The 20,440-nt window shown below is 45.3% G+C and overlaps 1 protein-coding gene across 2 annotated transcripts in view; it reads left to right on the top strand.

Moving 5' to 3' along the window:
• Nucleotides 1–710: 710 nt before the first annotated feature.
• The window catches only part of LOC139558017 (zinc finger protein 385A-like), a 143,898-nt gene continuing 124,168 nt past the window's right edge, over nucleotides 711–20,440 (top strand). Inside the window, exon 1 of one of the 2 annotated variants that reach the window (XM_071373394.1) lies at nucleotides 711–1,007. In XM_071373394.1, coding sequence (XP_071229495.1) covers nucleotides 998–1,007 — 10 coding nt within the window. In that variant the 5' untranslated portion in view covers nucleotides 711–997. Of the gene's footprint in view, nucleotides 1,008–2,219; nucleotides 2,886–20,440 lie in introns of those variants that run through there. The other variant, XM_071373396.1, reaches the window with a different exon arrangement.

The raw sequence follows: 20,440 nt of genomic DNA, 5'->3' as shown, positions 1-20,440 counted from the left end.
CATCCTACAACAAGTCCACGATCACATGGAGTCAAAGAACAGAGGGATGAGGGGCAGGGGCAATAAACAACGAGAGAAAGCGACAGACGCAAGCCGACAAAACATGCTGTCCATTCCACTGGGCGGAGGAGTGAGGAGTGGGGGCGGAGATAGAGAGGGACACACACATACATTATTAGTCCAGTGCTGTCTCCTTCATGACTTACACTGTGCATGATGACAAGTTCCTGCCGCTGCTCCCATTGGTCGAGGCTGCCACCAACCAGAGCACACTTAGCACAGACATGTAAGGTTCCTTTAGATTGTGAGAGAGAGAGAGAGAGAGAGAGAGAGAGAGAGAGAGAGAGAGAGAGAGAGAGAGAGAGAAAAAGAGAGAAAAAGAGAGAAAAAGAGAGAAAAAGAGAGAGAGAGAGAAAAAGAGAGAGAGAGAGAAAAAGAGAGAGAGAGAGACCAAGGCATTCCCATCTCAGAAATGTTACCACTGAGTAGAAGATCTAGATGAAGCCACAGTAGCTGCTTCTCATTCTGTGATTGGGTAGTTAGACTTCATTCTGTCATTAGGTAGTTAAACTTTGGCCAGTAGCTCCCCCTCCCTCTTGTTTCTGACGCACCCCAACCCCCAGGCTTATCTGAGACAGACAGGCAGCACAACTGCACCAGCATTACCCCCCCCCCCCCCCCCCCCCCCTCCTCCTCACATACTGTTAGTCACCTGGTGAGTGCGGACGCAAGGCAAAGCGAGGGACAGACAGCATGTGCAGTGGTAGCAGTGGTAGCAGGTGGTAGTAGCAGCAGTCTCCCCTCACATTTAGTTCTGCTTTTCTGACTTCCCTGCTGGAGAGAGAAAGAGAGAGAGAGAGAAAGAGAGAGAGAGAGAGGAGCGGTGAAAAAAAATAAGAAAACAATTTGGAGCCATTGTCCCTTTGGAGAAAAGGGAGAGACGAGGAAACGAGGGAGCACTGTTAAACGATAGGAGCAGAGAGAAGGAAAAGCCAGGATGATTTTGGGTGAGTTGTTGTCGTTTTCCTCTGCGTCTTGATATTTTTGGGGGGTCAAATGTTTCTGTTGTATCATCAGGCATTCTTCAAAACTTGATTTATTTATCATAGTCTCATCCACTCAAAGTCTCAACAATGCTCAAGCTATCTGTCGTAGTATTATTGAAGTGTTATTGAATACCAGCAGAAATAGCCTATGGATTATTATGATTATAGTAATAATCAAAACCATCTATTTGCCGTGTCAGACAGATAACAGGAGAGGTCAGTGTGTTGTGTTGGAAGCATATCATTAAGATGTGTTTGGTCACATGACATGACCATGCTTCAGCTCTCTCCTCTCCTCTCCTGTCCTCTTCTCTCCTATCATTTCCTCTCCTGTCCTCTCCTCTTCTATCCTCTTCTCTCCTATCCTGTCCTCTCCTGTCCTCTCCTATCATGTCCTCTCCTGTCCTCTCCTATCCTCTCCTATCCTCTTCTCCTGTCCTCTTCATTCCTCTCCTGTCATCTCCTCTCCTCTTCTCCCCTCTCCTGTCCTCTCCTATCCTCTCCTATCCTCTTCTCTCCTATCCTGTCCTCTTCTATCCTCTCCTGTCCTCTCCTCTCCTCTTCTCTCCTGTCCTGTCCTCTCCTGTCCTCTCCTCTCCTCTCCTCTTCTGTCCTGTCTTCTCCTGTCCTCTCCTATCCTCTCCTATCCTCTTCTCTCCTATCCTGTCCTCTCCTGTCCTCTCCTGTCCTCTTCTCTCCTCTTCTCTCCTCTTCTCTCCTGTCCTGTCCTCTTCTCTCCTCTTCTCTCCTGTCCTCTCCTGTCCTCTCCTCTTCTCTCCTGTCCTCTCCTGTCCTCTCCTCTCCTCTCCTATCCTGTCCTCTCCTGTCCTCTCCTCTTCTCTTCTCTCCTCTCCTCTCCTCTCCTGTCCTCTCCTCTCCTGTCCTCTCCTGTCCCGTCCTCTCCTATCCTGTCCCGTCCTCTCCTATCCTGTCCTCTTCTATCCCCTTCTATCCTCTCCTCTCCTCTCCTCTCCTCTCCTCTCCTCTCCTCTCCTCTCCTGTCCTGTCCTCTTCTCTCCTATCCTGTCCTCTCCTCTTCTCTCCTGTACTCTTCTATCATGTCCTCTCCTGTCCTCTCTTCTCCTCTTCTCTCCTTTCCTGTCCTGTCCTCCTGTCCTGTCCTCTGTCCTTTCCTGTCCTCTCCCCTCCTCTTCTATCCTGTCCTCTCCTCTCCTCTTCTCTCCTGTCCTGTCCTCTCCTGTCCTCTCCTCTCCTCTCCTCTCCTGTCCTCTCCTGTCCTCTTCTCTCCTGTCCTCTTCTCTCCTGTCCTCTTCTCTCCTGTCCTCTTCTCACCTGTCCTCTACTGTCCTGTATGTCCTGCCGAGAGAGTTTGAGGTGAGAGAGAAGTTACACATAACAGAATGTGATAGAGAAATAGACTGTGATAGAGATACAGCTATGCATACTGCAACTATCCGGCACCAACAGTCAAGCTCACAAAAACACGTGAGAGTTACATGTGAAGGTTGTTGGGTGTATACATTGTCACATATGAATGTTAACATTCTCCTTTGGTGCTGTAGGGTTCTTCAAATGATTTAAGAACACTACCAAGAACAGCAAAAAGAGAAAAAATCCTATTGGGTATGCAAAAGGCTGCGTCATACATACATTTCAGTGTGTGGCTAGATACACCGACAAGCATTGAAATGCATTTGTAGCAAATGTGCTACACAGAATATACTGTCATTCAGCATGGTCTTGTTTAGTATTCCAGTCTCATAGTCCACACGTGGGTGAGGGGAGACAGAAGCCTTCCTTCCAGTCTCTCTGCTGCTAGTCCGTCTGTACTAACTCTACTGCTGCTGCAGGGGATGGGAGCTCTGCTACTGAAACACTGTAAGTCACTGTGTTTCATAGACTGGGGTTTATGTGTGTGTGTGGGTGTGTGTTGCAGGTTAACTGTTTGCTAGTGTGAGGAAGAAGCATGTGTCAAAAATATGTATTTTGTTGTGTGTGTTGTGTCGTGAGAGACGCTGTGTGTAAGGTTATGTACTGTATACGTGTCATTCTTTTAGCTGCGCTGTGTGTGTGTGTGTGTGTGTGTGTGTGTGTGTGTGTGTGTGTGTGTGTGTGTGTGTGTGTGTGTGTGTGTGTGTGTGTGTGTGTGTGTGTGTGTGTGTGTGTGTGTGTGTGTGGGCGTCCACATTATTTAAAACGCATGCCTGGGCTGATTCAACGGCAGCTAGCTACAGTACTGCTCCCCTCCTCCACTCCTCTCCTCAACTCTCCCTCTTCTCCGCTCCCCCTCCTCTTCTCCACTCCCACACTCCACTCCCATCCACTCATTTCCTCCTCTCCTCCTCTCCTCCGCTCCTCTCCTCTGCTCCGCCTCTCCGCTCCTCTCCTCTGCTCCGCCTCTCCGCTCCTCTCCTCTGCTCCGCCTCTCCGCTCCTCTCCTCTCCTCCGCTCCTCTCCTCTGCTCCGCCTCTCCTCTGCTCCGCCTCTCTGCTCCTCTCCTCCGCTCCGCCTCTCCGCTCCTCTCCTCTGCTCCGCCTCTCCGCTCCTCTCCGCTCCTCTCCTCTGCTCTTCTTTTCCACTCCTCTGATCCTCTCCTTCGCTCCTCTCCTTCGCAACTCTCAGCCGCTCCTCTCCTGCGCTCCTCTCCCCCACTCCTCTCCTCCACTCTCCCTCTTCTCATCTCCCCCTCCTCTTCTCCACTGCTCTCCGCTCCTCTGCTCCTCTCCTATGCTCTTCTGCTCCTCCACTCCTCTTCTCCGCTCCTCTACTCTCCCTCTTCTCCGCTCCCCCTACTCTTTTCCACTCCTCTGCTCCCTTCCTCTCCTCTCCTTCGCTCCTCTCCTCCGCTCCTCTGCTCCTCTTCTCCACTTCTCTTCTCCGCTCCTCTCTTCTGCTCCTCTCCTCCGCTCCTCTCCTCCACTCCTCAACTCTCCCTCTACTCCTCTCCTCCGCTCCTCTCTTCTGCTCCTCTCCTCTGCTCCTCTCCACCGCTCCTCTCCTCCACTCCTCAACTCTCCCTCTACCCCTCTCCTCCCTTCTGCTCCTCTCCTCCGCTCCTCTCCACCGCTCCTCTCCTCCACTCCTCAACTCCCCCTCTACTCCGCTCCTCTCTTCTGCTCCTCTCCCCTGCTCTTCTCCTCCACTCCTCTGTTACTCTCCTCTGCTCCACTCCTCAGCACCCCGCCAGGCATGTTTTTCAAGGAGACAGTAATGATTATAGGGAGTTTTGACGTCTGAGGTGTGTGTGTGTGTGTCATCATAATGCGTACTTAGTGTCTGGTGAACATGTTATATCTGACTGATATGTGTTCTGTCTCTAGCTGTAATGTACCATCTGACTATTGGTTTATTCTCCTTTCTGAAAGAGGGAATCTGTGTGTGTGTGTGTGTGTGTGTGTGTGTGTGTGTGTGTGTGTGTGTGTGTGTGTGTGTGTGTGTGTGTGTGTGTGTGTGTGTGTGTGTGTGTGTGTGTGTGTGTGTGTGTGTGTGTGTGTGTGTGTGTGTGTGTGTGTGTGTGTGTGTGTGTGTGTGTGTGTGTGTGTGTGTGTGTGTGTGTGTGTGTGTGTGTGTGAGGCCCAGCTAAATGAGGTTGAGACATAACATGTGTTAAGAGCATCATTAACTCTCTAACTACAGCTGTCTCACTCCAGACTAATGGCTCTGATCTGTACGTGTAACTTTCGACTTGATGATGTAACAATTAGTTTTGCTTGTCATATAGAAGGATGGAATGGGCTGACTCTACTCACCACCAGTATGTTTCTATTCTACTCAGTTATACTCTATATTGATCACCTATACAGTAGTACATTCATTTCATTTCATTTCATTGCCATTAGATTATGAAACATATATCACACTAAAACAAGCTAAATACCTGACAGTGATGTATCATTAATATGTAATAGTGTGGTAGGTCTATAATAGCTTTCATGCTGTGTATGTGTGAGGTTCTGTGAGGAGATCGGTATGGTGTTGTGTGGTGCAAATGGACCAGATTGAAAGTGTGCGTCCCAAATGACACCCTTTTCTCTACATAGTGGGAGTACGCCCACAGGGCTCTGATCAAAAGTAGTGCACTATATAGGGAATAGTGTGCTATTTAGGCTGGGAACAAAGGGCTCTTACAGGGTGATGATACACCTCTGAGATGCTGGACCGGAAGGGTTTTCATCACGGCCTGTGAAATCTCCACTATCATCATGGATGAGGCTCAATCAGACTCCATCATTTTGTTGTCGATTGCATCTCAACTGTTTTGTTCATTATTTTAGATTTTTTTTTTTAACCTTAATTTAACTAGGCAAGTCAGTCAAGAACAAATTCTTATTTTCAATGACGGCCTAGGAACAGTGGGTTAACTGCCTTGTCCAGAGGCTGAACGACAGATGTTTTACCTTGTCAGCTCAGGGATTCAATCTTGCAACCTTTCGGTTACTAGTCCAACGCTCTAACCACTAGGCTACCTGCCGTCCCAAAGGATTGTTTGTCTTGTGTATCTTACAGTTTTGTGTCGAGACACTCAACACTTTCCTGGGTAAAATTCGGCACTGTTTGATATGGTGATTTGGCTGTGAAGCATTTTGACATTTCTGTCATTTTAGCGGTGAAAAGTCTCTGCTGCACCGTCTGGTCTTGTGATTTCTCCCTGATATCATGATTCAGATATCACTCTGTTTAGCTCTGATAACATATCTGTATGACAGGGTGACACATTTCATTAGACAAGATATGAAAAAGAAAACAAAATGTGTGTGAAGTGTGTGTGTGTGTCTGTAGTACAGTGTGTATGCATCAGTTGATATTAGTACATGGGTAATATGCACATTTGCTTAATTCCCTCAATTGTTTTTACATTTAACCTTGAGCTCACCTCCCCAATCAGTACTCTCTATGATATCTATGCCCTTGATGTTCTACTACACATACCTATGCCCTTGGTGTTCTACATGCTGTATATCTATCCTAGGTCTCTTTGTTAAATGTCAGAGTTCCTGGCACAGAGCTCTTTGGCCATAGTGATGGTGCTGAGAATCTGCCAGCCATACACCACACCATGGTCATGTTCATTACGGCACACCGAAGCAAAACCTTTGCAAAAGAAAGTCAAAATGAGCTTTTCTTATTTGACAGTAATCCCTCCCTGTTTCAGTGCTGTTTCCTTCCGTTTGGTACCAAATGAATACGACCCACGGTCTACTGTATATGCAACCGTAGACTGATTTTCTCTCTCTCTCTGTCACACTTCCTGTTCTCTCCTGTCATCGTTGTCTGTCCCCTGAGCTGTGCTGCACCACGCTCCAAGCATGGGAGTCTGTACCTGCTGCTGTTGCTACTGTCAACTGGACAGAGAACAGAGGAGGGGAGGAGAGGATGGGGGGTGGAGGCAGTGGGGAGGAGGACATTACAACTGCAGCCTATAATAGGTAACATGACCACTGGGCTCACTGGACTCCTCCTGATGCAGTGGAGACACCCAGCCTATTCATTCTGGCTCTAGATCAATTGTGGTCAGATCAGATGCCTCCATCCCCCACTGACTGCACCTGGGGGCCTGAGCCTCCATCCCTCACTGACTGCACCTGGGGCCCTGAGCCTCCATCCCCTACTGACTGCACCTGGGGGCCTGAGCCTCCATCCCCTACTGACTGCACCTGGGGGCCTGAGCATCCCCTACTGACTGCACCTGGGGGCCTGAGCCTCCATCCCCTACTGACTGCACCTGGGGGCCTGAGCCTCCATCCCCTACTGACTGCACCTGGGGGCCTGAGCATCCCCTACTGACTGCACCTGGGGGCCTGAGCCTCCATCCCCTACTGACTGCACCTGGGGGCCTGAGCCTCCATCCCCTACTGACTGCACCTGGGGGCCTGAGCATCCCCTACTGACTGCACCTGGGGGCCTGAGCCTCCATCCCCTACTGACTGCACCTGGGGGCCTGAGCCTCCATCCCCTACTGACTGCACCTGGGGGCCTGAGCCTCCATCCCCTACTGACTGCACCTGGGGGCCTGAGCCTCCATCCCCTACTGACTGCACCTGGGGGCCTGAGCCTCCATCCCCTACTGACTGCACCTGGGGGCCTGAGCCTCCATCCCCTACTGACTGCACCTGGGGGCCTGAGCCTCCATCCCCTACTGATTGCACCTGGGGGCCTGAGCCTCCATCCCCTACTGACTGCACCTGGGGGCCTGAGCCTCCATCCCCTACTGACTGCACCTGGGGGCCTGAGCCTCCATCCCCTACTGACTGCACCTGGGGGCCTGAGCCTCCATCCTCCACTGAATGCACCTGGGGGCCTGAGCCTCCATCCCCCACTGACTGCACCTGGGGGCCTGAGCCTCCCTCCCCCACTGACTGCACCTGGGGGCCTGAGCCTCCATCCCCTACTGACTGTACCTGGGGGCCTGAGCCTCCATCCTCCACTGAATGCACCTGGGGGCCTGAGCCTCCATCCCCCACTGACTGCACCTGGGGGCCTGAGCCTCCCTCCCCCACTGACTGCACCTGGGGGCCTGAGCCTCCATCCCCTACTGACTGCACCTGGGGGCCTGAGCCTCCATCCCCTACTGACTGCACCTGGGGGCCTGAGCCTCCATCCCCTACTGACTGCACCTGGGGGCCTGAGCCTACTATTAAGGTTCCAACCTCATAGACAACAGAATTGTTTGATAGGCCCTGTTCAACACTCTTACCATTTAGAATGGTTTGAGGGTTCTCCGATGGGTGAAAAGGTTTTAACTATAACCAAAAAGGGTTCTCCTACAGAGACAGCTGTATGGACATAGGGAGCACCTTATTTTCCTGGACTGTGATCCAGTCTGTGGTTCAGAAAGATGCAGGATACTGCATTATAGTTGGGCAGATTTAGCTTCTGGTCGGTACTACAGCATCTTCTCTGTGTGTCTGGTGGAGTCAGAGCCTTGCTTCAGCTCAAGGACGTTCACTGTGCTGCATGGCTTTTGTTTGTGTATCTGTCTCTTTGTCTTTGTCTTTGTGTTAGTGAGTTCATTCCAGACCCATCTGTCTTCAAAACACATCAGTCTCACAGACCGACCAGTCAATACCTAGTAATACTCTCTCTCTCTCTTCTTTCTTTCTTTCTTTCTTTCTTTCTTTCTTTCTTTCTTTCTTTCTTTCTTTCTTTCTTTCTTTCTTTCTTTCTTTCTTTCTTTCTTTCTTTCGCTCACTCTCTCTCTACATCTCTTTCTCTCTCTCCCCCTCTCTCACCTGGCCGTCAGTCAGAGATGTTTGTTTTCTCAGCTCATTTCTCTATGGCTGTCCTGTTGACACATACCCACACTGCTGCATATCTCTCTGGTGTCACGTCACAACGAAACAGCAATAAGGGAAATCTGAATTCCAATATCCAAATGTTGTTACAGAGCAGAGTTTATTTCTTGAAGCTTTTGTCAAACTGTGTCATCAGCTTTCCATAATCCATGAACACCTTGACGGGCTTGTCTGTTGCGCTGCTACCTCAGCTAAATCATTTAGTCAGGACCCAGTTGTAGGTCTCTCTACTAAAGTGGCTGTTCTGTTTTCTTAAACTGACTCAAAACACTGCTGTAAGGATATGCTATTGGAAACTTGGTGGCCATGGGCCCTGTGTTATGTGATTACGATTGATCCTCTGAGGCCTCCGTAGTTCATGTCATGTTGAGAACGGCAAATAAAGCAGATTTGATAATACTTGATGGTCAGTCATCAGTCACTCATTTCAACTGCCTTACGGGTGCACCAGACAGAACACTGGCTCTCTATGACTGACTGTTCTGGTTTATCGTATAACATTCTATTACAATGATATTGGCTAAATTGGTCTCTTCTTTTCAATGGGTTGAATCCTTAATAATTGTGAATCTGTTAGGTGACAGTGCTGGATGGTTTATTAATATTCCATTGGAAGTGAACCTCCCTCCCCTCCTCTCTGTCAGTGGCTGTGCTCCCCTTGAGAAGATGGGTTCATGTCATGATCATTAGAATACATATCTCTATCTAACCTATGGGTGCTTCATCTCGGAATGATGATACTGTGCCGTAGGTGTATCGCGCACGTGTGTGTGAGTGTGTGTGTGCGTGCGTCAACCCCAGCAGCCTGTCCCAGTGAATGCACTTATGTGAGCCACCATAAGAACAGGCAGGTGCAGCTACGCTATGCTTCACAGAACACTATTACACAGATGGTACAGAAGAACAGACAGGTGCAGCTACGCTATGCTTCACAGAACACTATTACACAGATGGTACAGAAGAACAGGCAGGTGCAGCTACGCTATGCTTCACAGAACACTATTACACAGATGGTACAGAAGAACAGACAGGTGCAGCTACGCTATGCTTCACAGAACACTATTACACAGATGGTACAGAAGAACAGGCAGGTACAGCTACGCTATCCTTCACAGAACACTATTACACAGATGGTACAGAAGAACAGGCAGGTGCAGCTACGCTATGCTTCACAGAACACCATTACACAGATGGTACAGAAGAACAGGCAGGTGCAGCTACGCTATGCTTCACAGAACACCATTACACAGATGGTACAGAAGAACAGGCAGGTACAGCTACGCTATGCTTCACAGAACACTATTACACAGATGGTACAGAAGAACAGGCAGGTGCAGCTACGCTATGCTTCACAGAACACTATTACACAGATGGTACAGAAGAACAGGCAGGTGCAGCTACGCTATGCTTCACAGAACACCATTACACAGATGGTACAGAAGTACAGGCAGGTGGCAGCCCAGGTGGACAGCTATTACACAGGCTGTGTGTGTGGTTGTGTGTGCAGTCCTCATGTTGACTCTGAGCTGTATCAGACGGCAGTGCTTCTGTTTGTGTTTGTGCACATAGGCATCAATATTGATATCCCAATGCAATGATCAGGAGCCAGAACCCAAGAGACTAGAGATGATACCATAATCAACATGTCTTTGTTGTTGTGTGTACTTGCATCAGTGTTGATACAGATAGCATTCCAAATGACAGACAATAGAGACCCTGGTTCTGTTCCAAATGGCCCACTATTGTACTATAAAGGGCCCATAGGGCTCTGGTTGGTAGTGCACTCCATAAGGAATAAGGGTGCCATTTGGGACATATCCCTAAATAACATTCTTCTGATTGAACATGACTTGTTTTATTCCATTAGCACTAGGTATTTCAGTCAACACTGGGAACTAGGATATAACACTGAGAACTAGCATATAACACTGGGAACTAGGATATAACACTGGGAACTAGGATATAACACTGGGAACTAGGATATAACACTGATAACACTGGGGACTAGGATATAACACTGGGAACTATGATATAACATTAATAACTAGGATATAACACTGGGAACTAGGATATAACACTGGGAACTAGAATATAACACTGAGAACTAGGATATAACACTGATAACACTGGGAACTAGGATATAACACTGGGAACTAGGATATAACACTGATAACACTTGGAACTAGGACATAACACGGGTAACTAGGATATAATACTGGGAACTAGAAAATAACACTGAGAACTAGAAAATAACACTGAGAACTAGGATATACCACTGAGAACTAGGATATAACAGTTGGGAACTATGATATAACACTGGGAACTAGGATATAACACTGAGAATTAGGATATAACACTGGGAACTAGGATACAACACTGATAACTAGGATACAACACTGATAACTAGGATACAACACTGATAACTAGAATATAACACTGAGAACTAGGATATAACGTAGAGAACTAAGATATAACCCTGGTAACTAGGATATAACACTGAGAACTAGGATATAACACGGATAACACTGGGAACTAGTATATAACACTGGGAACTAGTATATAACACTGGGAACTAGGATATAACCCTGGTAACTAGGATATAACACTGAGAACTAGGATATAACACGGATAACACTGGGAACTAGTATATAACACTGGGAACTAGTATATAACACTGGGAACTAGGATATAACACTGGGAACTAGGATATAACACTGAGAACAAGGATATAACACTGGGAACTAGGATATAACACTGGGAACTAGGATATAACACTGGGAACTAGGATATAACACTGAGAACAAGGATATAACACTGGGAACTAGGATATAACACTGAGATCTAGGATATAACACTGAGATCTAGGATATAACACTGATAGCACTTGGAACTAGGACATAACACTGGTAACTAGGATATAACACTGGGAACTAGGATATAACACTGGGAACTAGGATATAACACTGGGAACTAGGATATAACACTGGGGCCTAGGATATAACACTGGGAACAAGGATATAACACTGAGAACTAGGATATAACACTGGGTACTAGGATATAACACTGCTAACTAGGATATAACCCTGGGAACTAGGATATAACACTGGGAACTAGGATATAACACTGAGAACTAGGATATAACACTGGGTACTAGGATATAACACTGCTAACTAGGATATAACCCTGGTAACTAAGATATAACACTGAGAACTAGTATATAACACTGAGAACTAGTATATAACACTGAGAACTAGGGTATAAGCCTGATAACTAGGATATAACACTGAGAACTAGGATATAACACTGAGAACTAGGATATAACACTGAGAACTAGGATATAACACTGAGAACTAGGATATAACACTGGGAACTAGGATATAACACTGGGAACTAGGATATAACACTGAGAACTAGAATATAACACTGGGAACTAGAATATAACACTGGGAACTAGAATATAACACTGAGAACTCGGATATAAACCTAGGATCTAGGATATAACACTGAGAATACTTTGAACTAGGATATAACACTGGGAACTAGGATATAACATTAATAACTAGTATTTAACACTGGGAACTAGGATATAACACTGGGAACTAGGATAGGATATAACACTGGGAACTAGGATATAACACTGATAACACTTTGAACTAGGATATAAGGGGCGGCAGGGTAGCCTAGTGGTTAGAGCGTTGGACTAGTAACCGAAAAGTTGCAAGTTCAAATCCCCGAGCTGACAAGGTACACATCTGTCGTTCTGCCCCTGAACAGGCAGTTAACCCACTGTTCCTAGGCCGTCATTGAAAATAAGAATTTGTTCTTAACTGACTTGCCTAGTTAAATAAAGGTAAAATAAAACATAACACTGGGAACTAGGATATAACACTGGGAACAAGGATATAACACTGAGAACTAGGATATAACACTGGGTACTAGGATATAACACTGCTAACTAGGATATAACCCTGGGAACTAGGATATAACACTGGGAACTAGGATATAACACTGAAAATTAGGATATAACACTGGGAACAAGGATATAACACTGAGAACTAGGATATAACACTGGGTACTAGGATATAACACTGCTAACTAGGATATAACCCTGGTAACTAAGATATAACACTGAGAACTAGTATATAACACTGAGAACTAGTATATAACACTGATAACTAGTATATAACACTGAGAACTAGGGTATAAGACTGAGAACTAGGATATAACACTGAGAACTAGGATATAACACTGAGAACTAGGATATAACACTGGGAACTAGGATATAACACTGGGAACTAGGATATAACACTGGGAACTAGAATATAACACTGGGAACTAGAATATAACACTGAGAACTAGGATATAAACCTAGGATCTAGGATATAACACTGGGAACTAGAATATAACACTAGGAACTAGAATATAACACTGACAACTAGGATATAAACCTGGGATCTAGGATATAACACTGGGAACTAGGATATAACACTGAGAACACGTTGAACTAGGATATAACACTGGGAACTAGGATATAACATTAATAACTAGGAATTAACATTAATAACTAGGATATAACACTGAGAACACTTTGAACTAGGATATAACACTGGGATCTAGGATATAACACTGGAAACTAGGATATAACACTGGGAACTACGATATAACACTGGGAACTAGGATATAACACTGAGAACTAGGATATAACACTGGGAACTAGGATATAAACCTGAGAATTAGGATATAACACTGAAAACACTGAGAACTAGGTTATAACACTGGGAACTAGGCTATAACAACATTCTTCTCATGCAGCATGCTTAAATGAAACTGCATTAGTGTTCCTCTTTGTAATTCACTTCAAACAGTATGAGTCCAAACATGCACTCTTGCAGGCCAAGAATGTTGTTTTTGAACAGGGACCTAAGGTTTGTGCATGTACAGTATGTGTGCCTGTATGTGTGTCTGTCTCTGTGTGTGTGTGCGTGTCTGTCTGTCTGTGTGTGTGTGTGCGTGTGTGCGTGCGTGTGTGTGTGTGTGTGCGTGTATGTATGCGTGTCTGTCTGTTTGTGTGTCTGTCCGTGTTCTCAATTTGTCTCATATCTCAACATTGCCATTTTTAGTAGTACCATTTCTCCATCCATCATCTCATTATAGCTATGTAGAAATGTGCCATTAGGTAAATGATGATGAATAACAGTTTTTAACATCAGTGGTTTATTAAAAGGTTAAGTTGAGGTTGAGCTAAAGGCAAAGTCCTGCCTCCCTAACCCTGTAGCATTAATCATGGCTGCTTTATTTCTGTGTGTTCTGGGGAAGAGAGGAAGAGAGGTAGTCTGATGAAGAGAGAAAGAGAGATAGTCTGATGAAGAGAGAAAGAGAGGTAGTCTGATGAAGAGAGAAAGAGAGATAGTCTGATGAAGAGAGAAAGAGAGGTAGTCTGATGGAGAGAAAGAGAGATAGTCTGATAAAGAGAGAAAGAGAGATAGTCTGATGAAGAGAGAAAGAGAGATAGTCTGATGAAGAGAGAAATAGAGATAGTCTGATGAAGAGAGAAAGAGAGATAGTCTGATGAAGAGAGGAAGAGAGATAGTCTGATGAAGAGAGAAAGAGAGATAGTCTGATGAAGAGAGAAAGAGAGATAGTCTGATGAAGAGAGGAAGAGAGATAGTCTGATGAAGAGAGAAAGAGAGGTAGTCTGATGAAGAGAGAAAGGGAGATAGTCTGATGAAGAGAGGAATAGAGATAGTCTGATGAAGAGAGAAAGAGAGGTAGTCTGATGAAGAGAGAAAGAGAGATAGTCTGATGAAGAGAGGAAGAGAGATAGTCTGATGAAGAGAGGAAGTCTGATGAAGAGAGGTATTCTGATGAAGAGAGAAAGAGAGTTATACTGATGAAGAGAGAAAGAGAGGTAGTCTGATGAAGAGAGAAAGAGAGGGAGTCTGATGAAGAGAGGTATTCTGATGAAGAGAGAAAGAGAGGTAGTCTGATGAAGAGAGGAAGAGAGGTAGTCTGATGAAGAGAGAAAGAGAGGTAGTCTGATGAAGAGAGGTATTCTGATGAAGAGAGGAATTCTGAGGAAGAGAGGGGGGTATTCTGATGAAGAGAGGAAGAGAGGTAGTCTGATGAAGAAAGAAAGAGAGAAAGGTATTCTGATGAAGAGAGGTATTCTGAGGAAGAGAGTGAGGTATTCTGATGAAGAGAGGAAGAGAGGTAGTCTGATGAAGAAAGAAAGAGAGAAAGGTATTTTGATGAAGAGATGTATTCTGAGGAAGAGAGGGAGGTATTCTGATGAAGAGAGGAAGAGAGGTAATTCTGATGAAGAGAGAAAGAGAGGAAAGTAAATTCCTCCGTGTTTTGTTGAGATATAGACAGGGTTTCACACAGACCAGGAGAAAATCCATTCACCTTGAGAAACGGCCAAGGTCCATGCATGGGGACATAAAGGGAGAGGTGGTGTTGGAGGGAACGATAGAGAGAGAGAGAGAGAGATTGAGGAGTGGAGGAGTGGAGTGATAGAGAGATTGAGGGAGAGGAGCGGAGGAGTGGAGGTTGACAGAGTGATATAGATTGAGGGAGGAGAGGAGGGGAGGAGTGGCGCTTCAGGGAGTGATAGAGATTGAGGGAGGAGAGGAGGGGAGGAGTGGAGGTTGACGGAGTGATAGATATTGAGGGAGGAGAGGAGGGGAGGAGTGGAGCTTCAGGGAGTGATAGAGGGACAGAGAAGGGGGAGGAGGGAAACTGAGGGTAGGAACGATAGAGGGGGTAGAGAGATTGAGGGAGGAGGGGAGGTAGAGACAGGGTGAATCTCCCCAGGGAGAAATGGTTGTTGCAGGAAGCAGCAGAGCAGCTGCTTTCTCCCTACTCTAAGCCTGACTCTCTATCGTAGCTTAATGTGTGCAACATAGAGGATGTGATGTGAACACTGTGAGCGCTATCACTGAAACACTCCTGTAATGAGAAGACTCTCTACAGAATCTGTTGCACACACGCGCACACACACACACGACACACACACTGACACACTTCAGTAACGAGACAACTCTACATAGTCTTTCTCTCAGCCTGACCTTTTCTTATGGCTGTGGGGAATTTCTTCAGTGTTGCCTCATCCATACATACATACTGTATACTCTCCCTTTTGGACCGGAGGGGAGTGTGGGATGGGAATCGTGATACAGTCTGTATGTATCACTCCCATTAAGCGAATGGGGACATTGCTCTGAGCATCAGATCATGTTGTGTCTGGAAGTACTGCAGCAGCTGTGGTGCCATTAAACCCAGAGCACCAACTCAAAGCCTCATCCCTAATGCTTGGGGCCGGGGCTGAGGCAGGGGCTGGTGCTGAGACAGGGGCTGAGGCAGGGGCTTGTGCTGAGGCTGGGGCTGAGGCAGGGGCTGGAGCTGAGGCTGGAGCTGTAGCTGAGGCTGGGGCTGAGGATGAGGCTAGGCCTGGAGCTGAGGCTGGGCCTGGAGCTGAGGCTGGAGCTGGGACTGGAGCTGAGACTGGAGCTGAGGCTGGGGCTGAGGAAGGGGCTGAGGAAGGGGCTGAGGATGAGGCTGGAGCTAAGGCTGAGGCTGGAGCTATACACCGGCCCAGTGTGGTAGAGGATCGGTCTGTATTAACCTGCCCTTCAATGGAGGCTGGCCTTGTGCCTGTAGGGGTGTGATGTAATGGGGTTTTAATGGTCCTAGTTAGTAAGAGAGAGAGAGAGAAAGTGAGAGAAACATACAGAGAGTGAAAGAAAGAGAAAGGATTATTTTATCACTGACCTCAACCCAGAGTCTCTCAGAGCGTTCACAGTCAGCCCACTAACACCCCTATCAGATCACAGCAAAATCACAGTCCACTTGAACAGAGCAAAACTCAAGAGGCATCAAAGCCAAAGGAACTGAATAATATTAAGAAATGCTATAGATGGAAGGAAAGTAGTGTAGAAAACTACCAAAGAACATATGGGCAACAACAAATTCAATGCGTTCTAGACAACTTCCAGGAAAAAACATTTCACTGTAATTGTTAAGGTGTAAACTTGGCAGCAGAAAACCTAAACAGCATATTTGGCCTCTCAGCTTCCCTATCATATCAAAAAAAATTCAAGCAGACGACCTAAGAAGATTAACAGCAATAACAAATGGTTTGATGAAAAATGCAAAAACCTAAGAAAGAAATTGAGAAACCTGTCCAACCAAAAACATAGATACCCAGAATACCTGAGTCTACGCCTTCACTATGATGAATCACTAAAACAATACCGAAGAATACTACTGGAAAAGAAGAAACAGAACGTCAGGTATCAGCTCAATGTAATTGATGAATCCATAGAATCTAACCACTGCTTGGAAATTGAAACAGACTAAACAACAACATGAAGAGTTATCTATCCAAATGGGAGTATGGATAAACCACTTCTGTATTTTCTTTGGCTCTAAAACAAAGAACAAACAGCAAAATTATATACATGATCAAATACAAATATTAGAATCACTATTAAAGACAACCGGAACCCACTGGATTCTCCAATTACATTGAATGAACTACAGGACAAAATATAAACCCTCCAACCCAAAAAGGCCTGTGGTGTTGATGGTATCCTAAATTAAATGATAAAATACACAGACCACAAACTCCAATTGGCTATACTTAAACTCTTTAACATCATCCTTAGCTCTGGTATCTCCCCCAATATTTGGAACCAAGGACTGATCACCCCAATCCACAAAAATGGAGACAAATTCAACCCCAATAATTAACGTGGGATATGCATCAACAGTAACCTTGACAGCAGACTAGCACATTTCCTCAGTGAATACAATGTGCTGAGTAAATGTCAAATTGGCTTTTTACCCAATTACTGTACGACAGACGACGTATTCCCCCTCCACACCCTAATTGACAAACAGACAAACCAAAACAAAGGCAAAGTATTCTCATGCTTTGTTGATTTCAAAAAGAGCTTTTGACTCAATTTGGCATGAGGGTCAGCTTTACAAATTGATGGAAAGCAGTGTTGTGGGAAAAACATACAACATTATAAAATCCATGTACACAAACAACAAATGTGCAGTTAAAATAGGCAAAACACACATTTCTTTCCACAAGGCCGTGGGGTGAGACAGGGATGCAGCTTGAGCCCCACCCACTTCAACATATATATCAACGAATTGGTGAGGGCACTAGAACGGTCTGCAGCACCCAGCCTCACCCTACTAGAATCCGAAGTCAAATGTCTACTGTTTGCTGATGATCTGGTGCTTCTGTCCCCAAACAAGGAGGGCCAGTTGCCAGGACCACAAATGCAAATTCCATCTAGACACCGTTGCCCTAGAGCACACAAAACACAATACGTACCTCGGCATAAACATCAGCGCCACAGGTGACTTCCATAAAGCTGTGAACGATCTGAGAGACAAGGCAAGAAGGACCTTCTACGCCTTCAAAAGGAACATAAAATTCGACCTACCAATTAGGATCTGGCTAAAAATACTTGAATCAGTTATAGAACCCTTTACCCAGAACCCTTCACCAACCCAGAATTCACAAAATTGGACAAACACAAAATTGAGACTCTGAATGCAGAATTATGCAAAAATATCCCCTGTGTACAACATAAAACACAAAATAATGCACGCAGAGCAGAATTAGGCCGATACATGCTAATGATAAAAATCCAGAAAAGAGTCGTTAACTTCTACAACCACCTAAAAGGAAGCGATTCCCAAACCTTCCATAACAAAGTCATCATCTACAGAGAGATGAACCTGGAGAAGAGTCCCCTAAGCAAGCTGGTCCTGGGGCTCTGTTCACAAACACAAACAGAGCCCCAGAACAGCAGCACAATTAGACCCAACCAAATCATGAGAAAATAAAAAGAGAATTACTTGACACATTGGAAAGAATTAACACAAAAACAGAGCAAACTAGAATGCTACTGGCCCTAAACTGACAGTAAATAGTGGCAGAATACCTGACCACTGTGACTGACCCAAACTTAAGGAAAGCTTTGACTCTGTACAGACTCAGTGATTATAGCCTTGCTATTGATAGAGCTGCCGTAGGCAGATAGATTTGGCTCTCAAGAGAAGACAGGCTATGTGCACACTGCCCACAAAATGAGGTGGCAATTGAGCTGCACTTCTCAATCTCCTGCCAAATGTATGACCATATTAGAGACACATACAGTGCCTAGCAAAAGTATTCACCCCCCTTGCTGTTTTTCCTATTTTGTTGCATTACAACCTGTAATTTAAATACATTTTGATTTCATGTAACAGACATACACAAAACAGTCAAAATTGGTGAAGTGAAATGAAAAACAATTACTTGTTTCACAAAATTCTAAAAAACAAAAAACGGAAAAGTGGTGCATCCATAAGTGTTCACCCCTTTGCTATGAAGCCCCTAAATCAGATCTGGTGCTGCCAGTTACCTTCAGAAGTCACATAATTAATTAAATAAAGTCCACCTGTGTGCAATCTAAGTGTCACATGATCTCAGTATATATATAACTGTTCTGAAAGGCCCCAGAGTCTGCAACACCACTAAGCAAGGGGCACCACCAAGCAAGTGGCACCATGAAGACCAAGGAGCTCGCCAAACAGGTCAGGGACAAAGTTGTGGAGAAGTACAGATCAGGGTTGGGTTATAAAAAAAAGATCCAAAACTGAACAGAGCACCAGAGCACTGTTAAATCCATTATTTAAAACATGGAAAGAATATGGCACCACAACAAACCTGTCAAGAGAGGGCCGCCCACCAAAACCCATGCACCAGGCAAGGAGGGCATTAATCAGAGAGGCAACAAAGAGACCAAAGATAACCCTGAAGGAGCTGCAAAGCTCCACAGCGGAGATTGGAGTATCTGTCCATAGGACCACTTTAAACCGTGCACTCCACAGAGCTGGGCTTTACGGAAGAGTGGCCAGAAAAAAAGCCATTGCTTAAAGTGGGAGAGTCCCCAAACATATGGAAGAACTTACTCTGGTCAGATGAGAATAAAATTCAGCTTTTTGGCAATCAAGGAAAACGCTATGTCACAAACCCAACACCTCTCATCACCCCGAGAACACCATCATGTTTTTCATCGGCAGGAACTGGGAACCTGGTCAGAATTATATATATAGCCTCGCTATTGTTATTTTATGCTGCTCTTTAATTACTTGTTACTTTTATCTCATACTTTTTTTGGGTATTTTGTGTGCTGGGACCTGCACTACTACCATACCTCTGCCTGGGGGGAGGTTTGGGTGTCAGAGAGAGGTGTGGATCAGAAGGCTGTAAGGGACACTGTGGTGGTGTGGTAGCTCAAGATGAACCTACTGTACAGTACAGTATTCAACTGAACTCATTTCCTCATTCTCACCATTATCATATAAGGTTTTGTTTTACATGATGATCGAAGTACAATTAGTCTGTTCATCTCTTCACTGTGAAGAGTACGAGTGCTTGAATGAAGGGCCATTTGCCATTCACCTGAACTAATTTCACCGTTATCACCATCATCAGAATGGTTTGAGAATGTTGTGATGTTACATCATCATAGAAGATGAGGTACTACTGTTGATCTCTGCACTATGTAAGAGTGGTTATTATGAGTTCAGAGTGCTTTATTGATAGGAAAACAATGAGTACTTCATATTAATAGGCCAATGAATTGTTTTGTTGTGTTAATCAATGGTGGGTCTTTGCTATTTGCAGAGATCTTATAAGGATAGAGTAGTGAAACTGTGTCTTGGTCAAATTCTTATTCAATTAAATTCAAAGGGCTTTCTGTATTGGCATGGGAAACATTATTCTGTGTCTATCAGCCTCTTCTAATGCAATCTCTCTCTCTCTCGTCTGTAATGGGCTTTACGCTTGAATGAACTGTTGCACACACACCCGTACCCCATTGAAATGCAGACAGTGGCTTTTAACGTGTTTCAAAACAAAGAGAGAGACAAAGAGAGAGAGAGAGAGCCAGACAGAGAGAGAAAAAGAGAGAGAAAGAGAGAGTCAGACAGAGTTAGAGGGAACCAGAGAGACAGAGACAGACAGACAGAGACAACCAGAGAGAGAGAGAGGGGGGGGGGGGGTCCGCTCACCAACCTAGAATTCACAAAATGGGACAAACACCAAATTGAGACTGCATGCAGAATTCAGCA

The sequence above is a fragment of the Salvelinus alpinus genome, chromosome 28, assembly GCF_045679555.1.
Source record: "Salvelinus alpinus chromosome 28, SLU_Salpinus.1, whole genome shotgun sequence".
NCBI lineage: Eukaryota > Metazoa > Chordata > Actinopteri > Salmoniformes > Salmonidae > Salvelinus > Salvelinus alpinus.
Note: the sequence above shows the minus strand (reverse complement) of the source record. Positions and strands in the feature narration are given on the sequence as shown.